Below are 12,264 nucleotides of genomic sequence, written 5' to 3'. Positions count from 1 at the left end.
GAAGACAATCATTATGATCATCATTACAAGGGGGAGTGTTGAAAAATATATTTAAAATGTGTGTATTGAATATTTGAATGTTGAATATTTGAATGTTGAAAATAAGAGTTGTAAATATTGAAAATTAGTGTGTGATGATGTAGATAATGACGTATTTTATTTTTGGATTATTTGTAAAGATTTCCTATAAATAGATCTTTCATTTGTGAAGAAAATCACAATTGAGTAGAGAGAAAAATTTTATAAAGTGTGTAGTTTGGTAAATTTTGAGAGTTTGATATTTTTACTTTTTACCATAAATTTTACTTTTTCACAACACTTTTGGATTTATGGATGGATAAAATTGAAGAGAATTTCAAATCTTATCTATATCAATTATTTAATCATTTTTAATAGTAATTATGATGCATTTTCGATAAAAAAAATATAAAAATAAAAATAAAATGTTATTTGAAATGCATTGTTCAAATCATTTCTCAAATGAAATCAATTTCTCTAATTCCATTCACACATCAACCAAAGTCTTAAGTTGAAGTTTTTAAAATTTTGTTTTATTTCCATATAAGTTTCTCAAAACTAGCCATTTAATCATATGCTAGTTTTCAGGATAATTACATCATCTTTTTGAAAATTCTAAAAGATATAAAATTCTTAAAAAATATTAATAGGCTAACATCTTATTATTTTTTAAAAATCAAACACATTTCACTCATATATATTATAAAAACTCCGGCAGATTTACCCCTCAAATAGGGTTTTTTTGTCTTTATTTTAAAAAGAATGAGGCCTAAAATATTAATAATTTAACATAGTGTGTTTTGCTTTTATTATTTTTATAGGGGATAGTGATGCAGTTAGCCCGCTCTCTCTCGTTAACAATGCTCTTTGGCAGTTCATTAATATATTCGCGAAGCTCAATCATCAAGAAGCACATAAAAACACTACAGTAGTTCTCTTGTGAGACGGTATCACGAATATTTATCTGTGAGACGAGATAACCCTACCGATATTCATAATAAAAAGTAATATTCTTAGCATAAAAAGTAATACTTTCCCATGGATGACCCAAATAAGAGATCTGTCTTACAAAATACGACCCGTGAGACCATCTTTGAAGAAAAATATAATTAATTTATTCTTAAACAAAATTTAAACAGTAAATCGGTTAAGTTTTCATTAGTATTTAACGTAGTCAACGTGGCAAACTCTATATATACCTCACCATCGAAACATACATTACATAAAAGAGAGAAACTCTACTCTAGCCTTCCAAAGTCCAAGAAATTTAATTTTCTTCTCTCATGATCCGAATTTCTCTTCAATTCTTGCTCATTAAGCCATATCTAAAATAATAAATAAGATTACTTTTTTTTGTTTTCAATTGATTAAGATCTTCCTATATCTTTAAGCACTAAATGGAAATAAACAGTTCGCAAAGAGCCAGCAACAGTATCGTGAGAAATGTTTCAGCAGCATGGAGAAACAGCAACGGCTTGGAATTGTTTTCTGGTTCATCAAGGGAAGAAAATGATGAAGAGGCCCTTAAATGGGCCGCCCTCGAAAAGCTCCCGACGTATGATCGTTTGCGGAAAGGCATTCTTCTTGGATCAAGAGGTGATCATCCTAGTGAGGTAGATGTAACTGATCTTGGATTTCAACAAAGGAAGAAATTGCTCGACAGGCTCGTAAACGCTACGGAGGACGATAACAAGACGTTTCCGATGAAACTCAAGCAAAGGATCGATAGGTACGTCGAACCATGAATTAATCTAGCTTTTAGTGACAAGAATGTTGTTATATTATATATGATATATATATTCTCCACTTATGCTGTATGGTTTTTTTGTATGTAGGGTTGGAATAGAATTGCCTACGATTGAAGTGAGATTTGAGCACCTAAATGTTGAAACAGAAGCTCACGTAGGAAGTAGAGCTTTGCCCTCTTTCATCAATTTCTTCGCAAATATCTTTGAGGTAATCAAAACTTGTCATGCTTATCAGCAGATTCTTGAATCTATACAATTATATTTAGTGATAATAAATGAAATATATATATTTTTTTTGGAACAGAACTATTTTATTAATAAAAACCGAGTCCGGTTTGAGAAGGGAATATGTCAAAATCATCCTATAAGTTGGTCTCTTTTGACTTTTGATAAGTTTAAGTAGTTAAGATTTATTGGTTTAAGTTGGATATTTTTAATCTTATTTTATCGAAGTGTTTTAGAGGTATACGAGTAATACTCGACACTGACGAAAAAATAAGACCATAAACTCAAACCTTGCATGTTTATATAGTGTTTTATGTTAATTATGATTGATTTTAAATTCATCTGATACTTGATGCATTTGAAATATATAATATTTTGTATAATCTTTATATATGAGTTTGATTTGTGAATTTATTAGTTAGTTTTTATGTCACTATTGCTTAATTAATTATCTATTTATTTATTTAGATGACTTTTTGATTTTCTGATTTAACTAACTAATTATTTATTTACTTAATTGATATATTACTATGATTTTTTTCCCAATATTACTTAATAATTTATATTTTTTTAAAATTTAATTTAAACATAACTATACTTTATTTCAAGTAAAAAAGTCGAATACTATTAATTGTTTTGCATTTTTTTTTTACCATGTTTTCTTTCACATGAAATAGTAGACTGCTATTAGTAATTTTTTTTTAAATCTGCAACATATTTTCTACTTTTTATAACCAAAATGGATTGCACTTAATTTTTTAAACTTCAAATTAAATAAACATATACGTTTTATAACCAAAATGATTCAAACTTTGTTTTTAAAAGTTCAAGTTAAATGAATATATAAATTTGTAGTTAGTGATTCGAACTTAATTTTTTCAAATTTAAGTTAAATGAACACATAGATTTGTGGTTAGTGTTTTTTAAACCCACAATATATTTTCTATTTTTATAACAATAAATTGTTCGTACTTAATATTTTTAACTTAAATTTAAATGAATATATAAATATGTATTTATCTCATTTTTTTATATTTATCTATGATACTATTCCATACATGGTTAAATATCTAATATTTGATTTGCTATGGGTTCAATCTATAAATTTAGCTTAAATAATATTTATGGATGTTTATATTTTATTGTATTTGAAATAATTGTGAGGTCGTGACGATATGACTAATTTATTTCTTTATTTTTTGTAATAATAATAATAATATTTTCTTGTGATTTCGTCGAATTATTAAGATGGAAATAATCATATAATGTTGCTATAATGTTTGTTAATTTGATTGATTTATACTGTATGTTTTTAATTTTTAAACTTCAAGTTAAATGAACATATAAATTTGTGATTAGAGGTTCATACTTAATTTTTGAAACTTCAACTTAAATAAAGTAAATTTATTTATTAATTGATAGATTGATATATCACTAAGCATTATTTTTTCCTACTATTAATTAATAATTGATAGAATTTTTAATTAATTAATTTATTTATTTAATTGATGCATAGCTATGCATTCTTTCAAATATTTAAAAAGTGTTTTGCCCTGCATCATTAAGCACGAAAGGCTACTATTTTCATTTATTTTTTTGAAGGACTATTTCAGTTTTTATTTTAAATAAATTAGTAATGAAATCCTAAAAAAAAAAAAATTAAAAAAAAATAGGTATGAAATTTAAAATTTTGTTATGTTCGTTTGCTACGCGGGCTTCTATCTAAATTGCTTTCTTTTAAAGGGATTCTCAAACTGTCTCCGCATACTTCCAAGCAACAAGAAACAACTATTGATCCTACAAGATGTCAGTGGAATCTTGAAGCCTTGCCGGTAAATTGGCCAGGAGAAAACTTATTCCACTTCATTTACGTCAACTGTCTCTCTGTTTTTCCCTCCCTTCACTCAATTTTTTTGGCAGAATGACACTTCTTTTAGGTCCTCCGGGTTCAGGAAAGACGACGCTTTTGTTGGCTTTGGCTGGAGTGCTTGATCCTTCTTTGAAGGTTAAGTTTACCTCCTATACTGTTCGATTCCTTCATGTATTTCACAGGAGAAATGTAAGGGAAGAGTTGATCATTTTTCCATTCTTGATGATCAGTTCTCGGGAACGGTTACATATAATGGGCATAGCATGAAAGAATTTGTACCACAAAGAACTGCTGCGTATATAAGCCAACATGATGTTCATTTAGGGGAAATGACTGTAAGAGAAACCTTGGCCTTTTCTGCGAGGTGCCAAGGAGTTGGGAGTAGTCACGGTTAGTCGTTTTAGTTTCAGTTTTTTGACTTTGTATATGTACAATAGGTACAAAAGTTACATCTGATCTGGTGACAATTCTGCAGACATGCTGGTAGAGTTATCAAGAAGAGAAAAGGAAGCAAATATAAAGCCTCATCCTGATGTGGATATCTATATGAAAGTAAGAATTTTGCATATCATCAAAAAAATGCGATTACTATTTTTTTTTAGTAAAATTTGTGTTTGAATGTGAATCTTTTAGTTACTGATTTTTGTCCATGGATCATGTAGGCAGCAGCTATAGAAGGCCAAGAAGAAAGTATAGTCACAGATTATATTCTTAAGGTAGCTTAAATTCAATAATTTAATTTCTATAAGTGGGATAATATAGAACTTATCCAAGTTGATTTGAGAAAAAAAATTTCAGGTTCTGGGATTGGATGTTTGTGCTGACACAATGGTAGGAAGTGACATGATAAGGGGGATCTCTGGTGGGCAGAAAAAACGAGTCACAACAGGTGAATGGAGTTACCATTTCTTTCCAAGAACACATCGATTATTAGAGATTTCAACTAGTTGTCTGACCTCCAACAAGTCAGCTAATTTTCTTGAAATGTAAAGCAGCTGAAACACAACGTCTGTTAAAAAATGATATAGATAGTCACAAGGAATGCATGAGCACATTTTTAATCATGAGCATTTTTTGGTCTACTTTAGGATCAGATGAGCATTTGTTGATCCCCCAAACAAAGACCTACCCGATAATTTAAAATAATGTGCAAGTCTTAGAAATCACAAGCTTTGACATCAGTTGTTGGATTAAGAGCCAATAGCTTAATGTACAAATGATAGAGATAGTGAAACAGTGCCCGAAAAATCTTTTAGACCATATATCGGCCTAAATCCTATATTTGCCTCATATGGTGATGCAAACACTAAACATCCTCCTGTGGCAAATAGACAATTGTTGCTTTCCAACACTTTCTTTATTATGTTTCTTTAACAAAAATTATCAGGTGAGATGTTGGTTGGACCAGCAAAAGCACTCTTCATGGATGAAATATCGACAGGATTAGATAGTTCCACGACATTCCAAGTGGTGAATTCCATCAGACAATCCATCTATATCCTCAATGGGACAGCTCTCATTTCACTTCTTCAACCTGAACCAGAGACTTACGATCTGTTTGATGATATAATCCTTATGTCTGAAGGACAGATTGTTTATCAAGGCCCCAGGGAAAAAGTGCTTGAATTCTTCCAATCTTTGGGCTTCAAATGCCCTGAAAGAAAGGGGGTGGCAGATTTCTTGCAAGAAGTAGGATTCTTGAAGAAGAAAATTTACTTGTTTGGCCATTTACAAAGTTTGGCTATTAATTTTCTAATTTAATTCCATGCAGGTAACATCAAAGAAAGATCAGCAGCAATATTGGGCAAATAATGAGAAGCCTTATAGGTTTATTAGTGTTAAAGACTTTGCTGAAATGTTTAAGGTGTCTGAGATTGGGCAGAAACTAAGAGCCGAATTAGCAATTCCTTTTGATAAAAATAGAAGCCACCCTGCTGCATTGGCAATTAAAGACTATGGTGTCAGCAAAATTGAGCTTTTAAAAGCTTGCACATCCAGAGAAATCTTGCTCATGCAGAGAAACTCATTTCTTTACATCTTCAAGCTCTTCCAGGTTCGCATGCTTGATGGGCACCATTGTGCAAAAAAAAAATCATTAGAAATGTTTTAAAACCGTATGCGTTTTCCAGGTTTCTTATTTTTAATATATAGTAAATTTTCATCAGTAACTACACAAGTTGGTGTTAATTGCCGAAACCAATCCTTGACATGGTAATTCAGTTTTTGAACCTTTATAGAATCATCACTTCTTTTTATAATTTTTTGGTTTCTTAACCTTTGAATTATGCTGTAAATTTTTTACGCATTCAAGAACTCAAGGTGTGATGCCCTTGGTTTCATGTTGAGGTTAGACTGGTTACCATGATTCCCCAAATATGATATTTGCCCAAAGGCATCAATTTTTTGGCATCAGATTGAGAAGAGTTGTGTTGTGAGTATTCGAGTGTGTATCATGTCAGTATAACAAATATTTAATGACGCATTATTCACTGTTGATTTCTTGAATGTACCTCTAGATGACTATAATGGCCACCCTTGCAATGACGGTATTCTTACGACCTAAAATGCAACGAGATGACGTAGCAGACGGAAGGATATTTTCTGGATCATTGTTCTTTGTTGTCACCATTGCTACATTCAATGGAATGGCAGAGCTAGCCCTGATCATTCAAAGGCTTCCTGTCTTTTACAAGCAAAGGGATTTTTGCTTTTACCCTGCATGGACTTATGCTCTTCCAAATTGGATTCTTTCGATCCCTGTTAACTCAGTCGAAATAGCTGTTCTTGTGGCTTTAACTTACTATGAAATTGGTTATGACTCAAACGCGTGGAGGTAAAAGTTAGCAACACATTTTTTAGCCGTTCCGGAGGTTATAAGCAAAACAAATCTAAAGGTTGACGACATTAATTTGTCACAGGTTTTTGAAATTCTACTTGTTGCTCTTACTTGAGGTTCAAACGGCATCGTCTTTGTTTAGACTCATCGGGGCGGTTGGTAGGAACATGATCATAGCAAACACTTACGGGTTTTTTGTACTGCTTCTAATGTTCGCCTTGAGTGGCTTTGTCCTCGCACGAGGTATCAAGTGCTTTCATGTTGAACGGATTAAGCATTTAACTTGGAAATTTGATGCTTGAACATAATCTATATTATTTGTTACCGTTCATTTTGAACAACGTTTTCCAGAAAGCATCAAGAAATGGTGGATATGGGGTTATTACATATCTCCAATGATGTATGCTGACAATGCAATTTTGGTTAACGAGTTCAGAGGGCATAGTTGGAGACAGGTTTCTTAATATCCAATTATGAATGGCATACATTCCTGTTCTTGGTCTCAGACATGCCAAGCTGATATTCGAGGTTTTCTCAAATTTCTTAGGTTCCCGCAAATTCAAATATATCATTGGGAGTCCAGGTTTTAAAAGGTCTCGGGTTTTTCCCCGAATCGTACTGGTACTGGATTGGGGCAGGGGCATTAGCAGGCTGGATATTGCTGTACAGCTTCTGTTCGATTCTCGCTCTGACCTGGCTTAACCGTTAGTATCTTTAGTCTCTTTGCCATCATATGATCCTTACTTGCTGCTACTATATGTGGTATGGTATGACTTTTGCAGCTCTAGGGAAACCACAAGCCGTACTGACTGAAAATAGTGCAGAAAATGAGAACGAGAGGGGCGCTTTAACTGAAACAATTAGTGAGTTATGATATCCAAGATTTACCTGATGACTTGATTCATATTCTTGTAAGATATCAATGAAATGCTGAATGAATCTCAGATAGAGAAGATCAGAGAACGAAAAGAGAATTTAGTCTTCCATTCGAACCACATTCTATCGCGTTTGATGAGGTCACATACTCAGTCGACATGCCTCAGGTAACATATAGGTGTTTTAGGAAACCAAAAAGTTTTTACATTTACAGGAAAATTAGAGATCTAAGGCAAACATGGGCTGCAGGAAATGATAGATCAGGGAGCTAGTGGAGAAAGATTAGTTCTTCTCCATGGCGTGAGTGGTGTTTTTAGGCCCGGTGTACTCACAGCTCTAATGGGAGTGAGTGGTGCCGGTAAGACGACACTTATGGATGTCCTGGCTGGTCGAAAAACAGGTGGATATATCGAAGGACGTATCATGATTTCTGGTTATCCTAAGAAGCAAGAAACATTTGCTCGGATTTCTGGTTATTGTGAACAGAACGACATCCACTCTCCTTGTGTTACAGTTTACGAGTCGCTACTATTCTCAGCTTGGCTTCGTTTGCCCTCAGATATAGATTCCAAAACCAGAAAGGTACATCATCAAAAAATCTTTTTAGTAAGAGCTGTAACGATTCTATTCATACTTTAAGAAGATGACATTTTTTCCCCGTATTTCAGTTGTTCATAGAGAATGTGATGGAACTTGTGGAGCTGACACAGTTGAGAGAAGGACTAGTCGGCTTACCTGGTGTCAATGGTCTCTCAACTGAGCAAAGAAAGAGGTTAACTATTGCTGTAGAGCTGGTAGCAAACCCATCTATAATTTTCATGGACGAGCCAACATCAGGGCTGGATGCGAGAGCTGCCGCAATAGTTATGAGAACGGTCCGAAACACGGTCGACACAGGTAGGACAGTCGTGTGCACCATCCATCAGCCTAGCATAGACATATTCGAAGCTTTTGACGAGGCAAGATTCTTTATATAGTTAAATGATTCTGAGTAGGTACTGCTTGGTTGATTTTCACGAGATTGCTCGTTTTGCTATACTTATAGCTGCTTCTGTTGAAACGAGGGGGGCGAGAGATATATGTGGGGCCATTAGGTCGTCATTCATGCCATCTGGTCCAGTACTTTGAGGTGAGTTTGCAGGATGAATGACATCATAAAACCCCTTTTTTCAGTGAATTAAATGAGTGTGTTGTTTTCTTTTAAAAAGAGAATTCCAGGAGTAAAAAAAATCAGGGATGGTTATAATCCAGCAACCTGGATGCTTGAAATGACAGCTTCATCTCAAGAAATGATCCATGAAGTTGATTTCAGTGAACTGTACAAAACCACGGAACTTTACAGGTAAGATCGTCCATATAGTTTAACCTCCATACCCATGGGTAATATCAAGAAACTCAACAGCAGTTCGAATGAAATTTTCAGGAGGAACAAAGCTTTGATAAATGAGTTAAGCACCCCGCGTCCTGGTTCTCAGGATCTACATTTTCCTACTCAATATTCTCAACCATTTTTCACGCAATGCGTAGCTTGCCTATGGAAACAACATTGGTCATACTGGCGCAATCCTCTTTATTCTGCAGTGAGGCTTGTGTACTCAACATTTTTAGCAATCATCTTCGGTTCCATGTTCTGGGATATTGGTAGCAAAAGGTAATCATGAAAGAAACTATTTCAAATATCATTTTATTTTCATGAACTAGATTCTTGTTTTCATTTACAAAGCTACACATGACAGGGGAACACAACAAAACATTTTCAACGCTATGGGATCTATGTACGCTGCCGTTTTCTTTCTAGGGGTGCAAATTGCGTCGTCTGTGCAACCCGTCGTGTCTGTTGAACGAACAGTTTTTTACCGAGAAAAGGCTGCTGGATTGTATTCAGCTTTGCCATATGCATTCGGCCAGGTTACCAGACAACTCAATGATCAAGAAACTTGAAGCAAAAACATAATAAAAATTACATTTTCTTCTGATCTTTTTTTCCAACAGGCTTTAATTGAAGTCCCATATGGTTTAATTCAAGCTATTATTTATGGAACCATAGTTTATGCAATGATTGGATTCGAGTGGACAGCAGCAAAATTCTTTTGGTACATATTCTTCATGTCCTTCACTATACTGTACTTCACATTCTACGGCATGATGGCTGTGGCGATGACTCCAAACGTGAATATTGCAAATATTGTATCCTACGCATTTTACTCATTTTGGAATCTCTTCTCCGGGTTTATAATCCCCAGACCGGTACGTTTCAACAAACATTATTCGCTAAATGATGCGTGTTACTTGTGCACGAGCCTAGGATTCCTGCAAAGTTGCTAAATGTTGATTGTTTTGTTCATTGTTCTGGTGCAGAGGACACCCATATGGTGGAGATGGTACCATTGGGCGAATCCAGTGGCGTGGAGTTTGTACGGCTTGGTTGTGTCTCAATTTGGGGACGTGGAGGATCAGCTGGACACAAAACAATCAGTCCAAGATTTCGTGAGAGATTATTTTGGGTTTAGGCATGATCTTCTTGGCTTGGCTGCTGGTGTTATTGTTGGATTTGTTGTTGTGTTTGCTTTTGTTTTTGCATATTGTGTCAAGGCTTTGAATTTCCAAAGGCGATAGGTGCTTCTTTGCTTCTTTGTTTGCATAAGCCATTGCCTTTTGTTATTGTTTTCGGATCAATTAAGTTTTAGTTTTCTTCTGTCATTTGATTTCAAGTTATAGAATATATATATATAGAGCGGTCATTTTGTGTTCGGCCCGTCGAATCGACCAACCCCTAATAAAAAAAAGGCGGGTTGGTTTACGATTTTGCAACCAGTTTGAATTTAGATCAAAACAGGTCAGCTCGTTTGGGTTGCGGGTTGGTGCGGGTCGCGGGCCATTAATGAAAAAATTAAATTTCCTATTATTAAAGAATTATTCTATGATTATGTGAAATTTGTGAGAGTGTATTATATACATAGAGCAGGATTTATTGTAGCCAAGTTAGGTGTTGTTTTATTTCTAGTTTTTCTAATATTAAAGTAGAAGCGCTCAAAAGATAAAATAAAATTAAAACATAAGATAATTTGAGAAGCGAAAATAGTCATATTATCAAAAAAAAATATTGAAAGTAAATGTAACATCAAACAAAGTATTGTTTTGTTCTATCGTAGTTCTAGTCTAAAAAAATTTATTCCATAAAATTAAAACTAAGCAAAAACACAATGTTTGAATTCTTAAAAATGAAATCTAGGAAGAAAAAAGAAAATCTTAACGTGGTTGGCGTGATTCTCAATTTGAAGTTGTCTTTCTCCTCAATCAAAACTTAGCAGCTTCCTTCTTCTCCAAGTTTCTCTCTTCCTCTCTGCTGTTGTCTGCTGCCTTCTCTGTTCACTTGTTGTGTTCTCCTCTGTTCACGTGAAGTTCTGTTCTAGCTTTTATCTTCTCTAAACCAAGATTTTGAAAAACCAAAAACTCTCTATGTGAAAACATTAATAAATTAGCCTCAAAATCTCTTAAATAAACTGTAGATTCCCACGTGAATGATTCCAAAATTTTCAAAATTCCCTTTTTTTATCCTTGCTTCCATTTTCTTTTAAAATGAAGTAGAATAAATTATTATTATTATATTTCCTTATTTATAACATTTTGTTGTCCTTGAAATTCTTCTAAAATCACATTATTTATAAAATTAAATTTTTTCCTCTTTTGTTCAAATCTACAAATATTATAAAATTAATTCAAATGAGCATAAGATAAGGGATAACTGTAACGCCCTCGACTGATTTTATAAAATAACACAGCGAAAATTAAAAATTTTACTTAGAGGGAGGAAGAATTAAAAATTTCTTGACATAAAACATTTACAATAAAAAGTATATACATGATCAATCAAGTGTTGCATCAAAATACAAAATATAATTTTTGATCATGTCAAAATGCTATTAAAATATCTTCTTCCTTCCATTTCTTGTATACATACGACCACGGCTCCAATTAACGTCCTGGCTCGTCGCTCTTATCTGCATCACATGAATAAATGAAATGAGTATAAAACTCAACAAGTGGAATTCTTACATAACAATCTGTACATATCATACTCTGTAAAATATGGCTTTGAAGTCATTAAATACCATCTAACTCTTGAAACGTGAATAACATGGTATAACATAACAATAACGATGGTATTTCTCTTTTCTCTGTTGGATTGATATTTAAATAGTATCTCTGTCTCTATACCTATATCCCATCGATATAATTCGATACTCTGTTGGGATATAAGCCTATGGTCGTTGATCAACTAATTGCATGCAATCTCTGGCTATCTATTTATCAATCCAATAAATCATTTGAACTCTCTCTTGGGCATTAAAACAAACACTTTGAAGACTCTTTTCTCTTGCATTCCCTTTTATACAATTGAGGCATAAAAATGTCTCTAATATACAACAAAGTGTATCAATACATATCATGAATCAAATGAAAGGGAATAGCATATTAAAACCATTGAAATACAATATATATAATTCATGTGAGCACAAGGAATGAATTCCACTTACAACCAATAGAAACCTTGATTCTAAACTCTTGGTTGAATTCCTACAACAATAAACTATGAATTGAACCATCAACATCTCAATAATCACAAACCCATACCATAAAATCCATAAAACCAACACAACTAAACATTCCATAATTTCCCCAACACCATA

At 33.4% G+C, this 12,264-nt stretch overlaps 1 protein-coding gene across 1 annotated transcript; it reads left to right on the top strand.

Annotated features, from left to right (window-relative positions):
• Window positions 1-1,244: 1,244 nt before the first annotated feature.
• On the top strand, window positions 1,245-10,299 carry LOC140805273 (pleiotropic drug resistance protein 1-like). Its single transcript, XM_073161528.1, has 24 exons — window positions 1,245-1,747; window positions 1,854-1,974; window positions 3,735-3,823; window positions 3,912-3,996; window positions 4,092-4,251; window positions 4,337-4,413; window positions 4,524-4,577; window positions 4,660-4,750; window positions 5,249-5,550; window positions 5,633-5,914; window positions 6,378-6,694; window positions 6,780-6,940; window positions 7,049-7,152; window positions 7,245-7,401; window positions 7,480-7,560; window positions 7,643-7,740; window positions 7,823-8,155; window positions 8,242-8,532; window positions 8,619-8,702; window positions 8,782-8,915; window positions 8,997-9,224; window positions 9,310-9,481; window positions 9,566-9,820; window positions 9,932-10,299. Exons 1-24 carry the CDS (start codon window positions 1,416-1,418, stop codon window positions 10,187-10,189), a joined length of 4,266 nt encoding a protein of 1,421 aa, XP_073017629.1. The 5' UTR covers window positions 1,245-1,415; the 3' UTR covers window positions 10,190-10,299.
• The last annotated feature ends 1,965 nt before the right edge of the window (window positions 10,300-12,264 follow it).

Source organism: Primulina eburnea, chromosome 11 (genome assembly GCF_022965805.1).
Source record: "Primulina eburnea isolate SZY01 chromosome 11, ASM2296580v1, whole genome shotgun sequence".
Lineage (NCBI taxonomy): Eukaryota > Viridiplantae > Streptophyta > Magnoliopsida > Lamiales > Gesneriaceae > Primulina > Primulina eburnea.
Note: the sequence above shows the minus strand (reverse complement) of the source record. Positions and strands in the feature narration are given on the sequence as shown.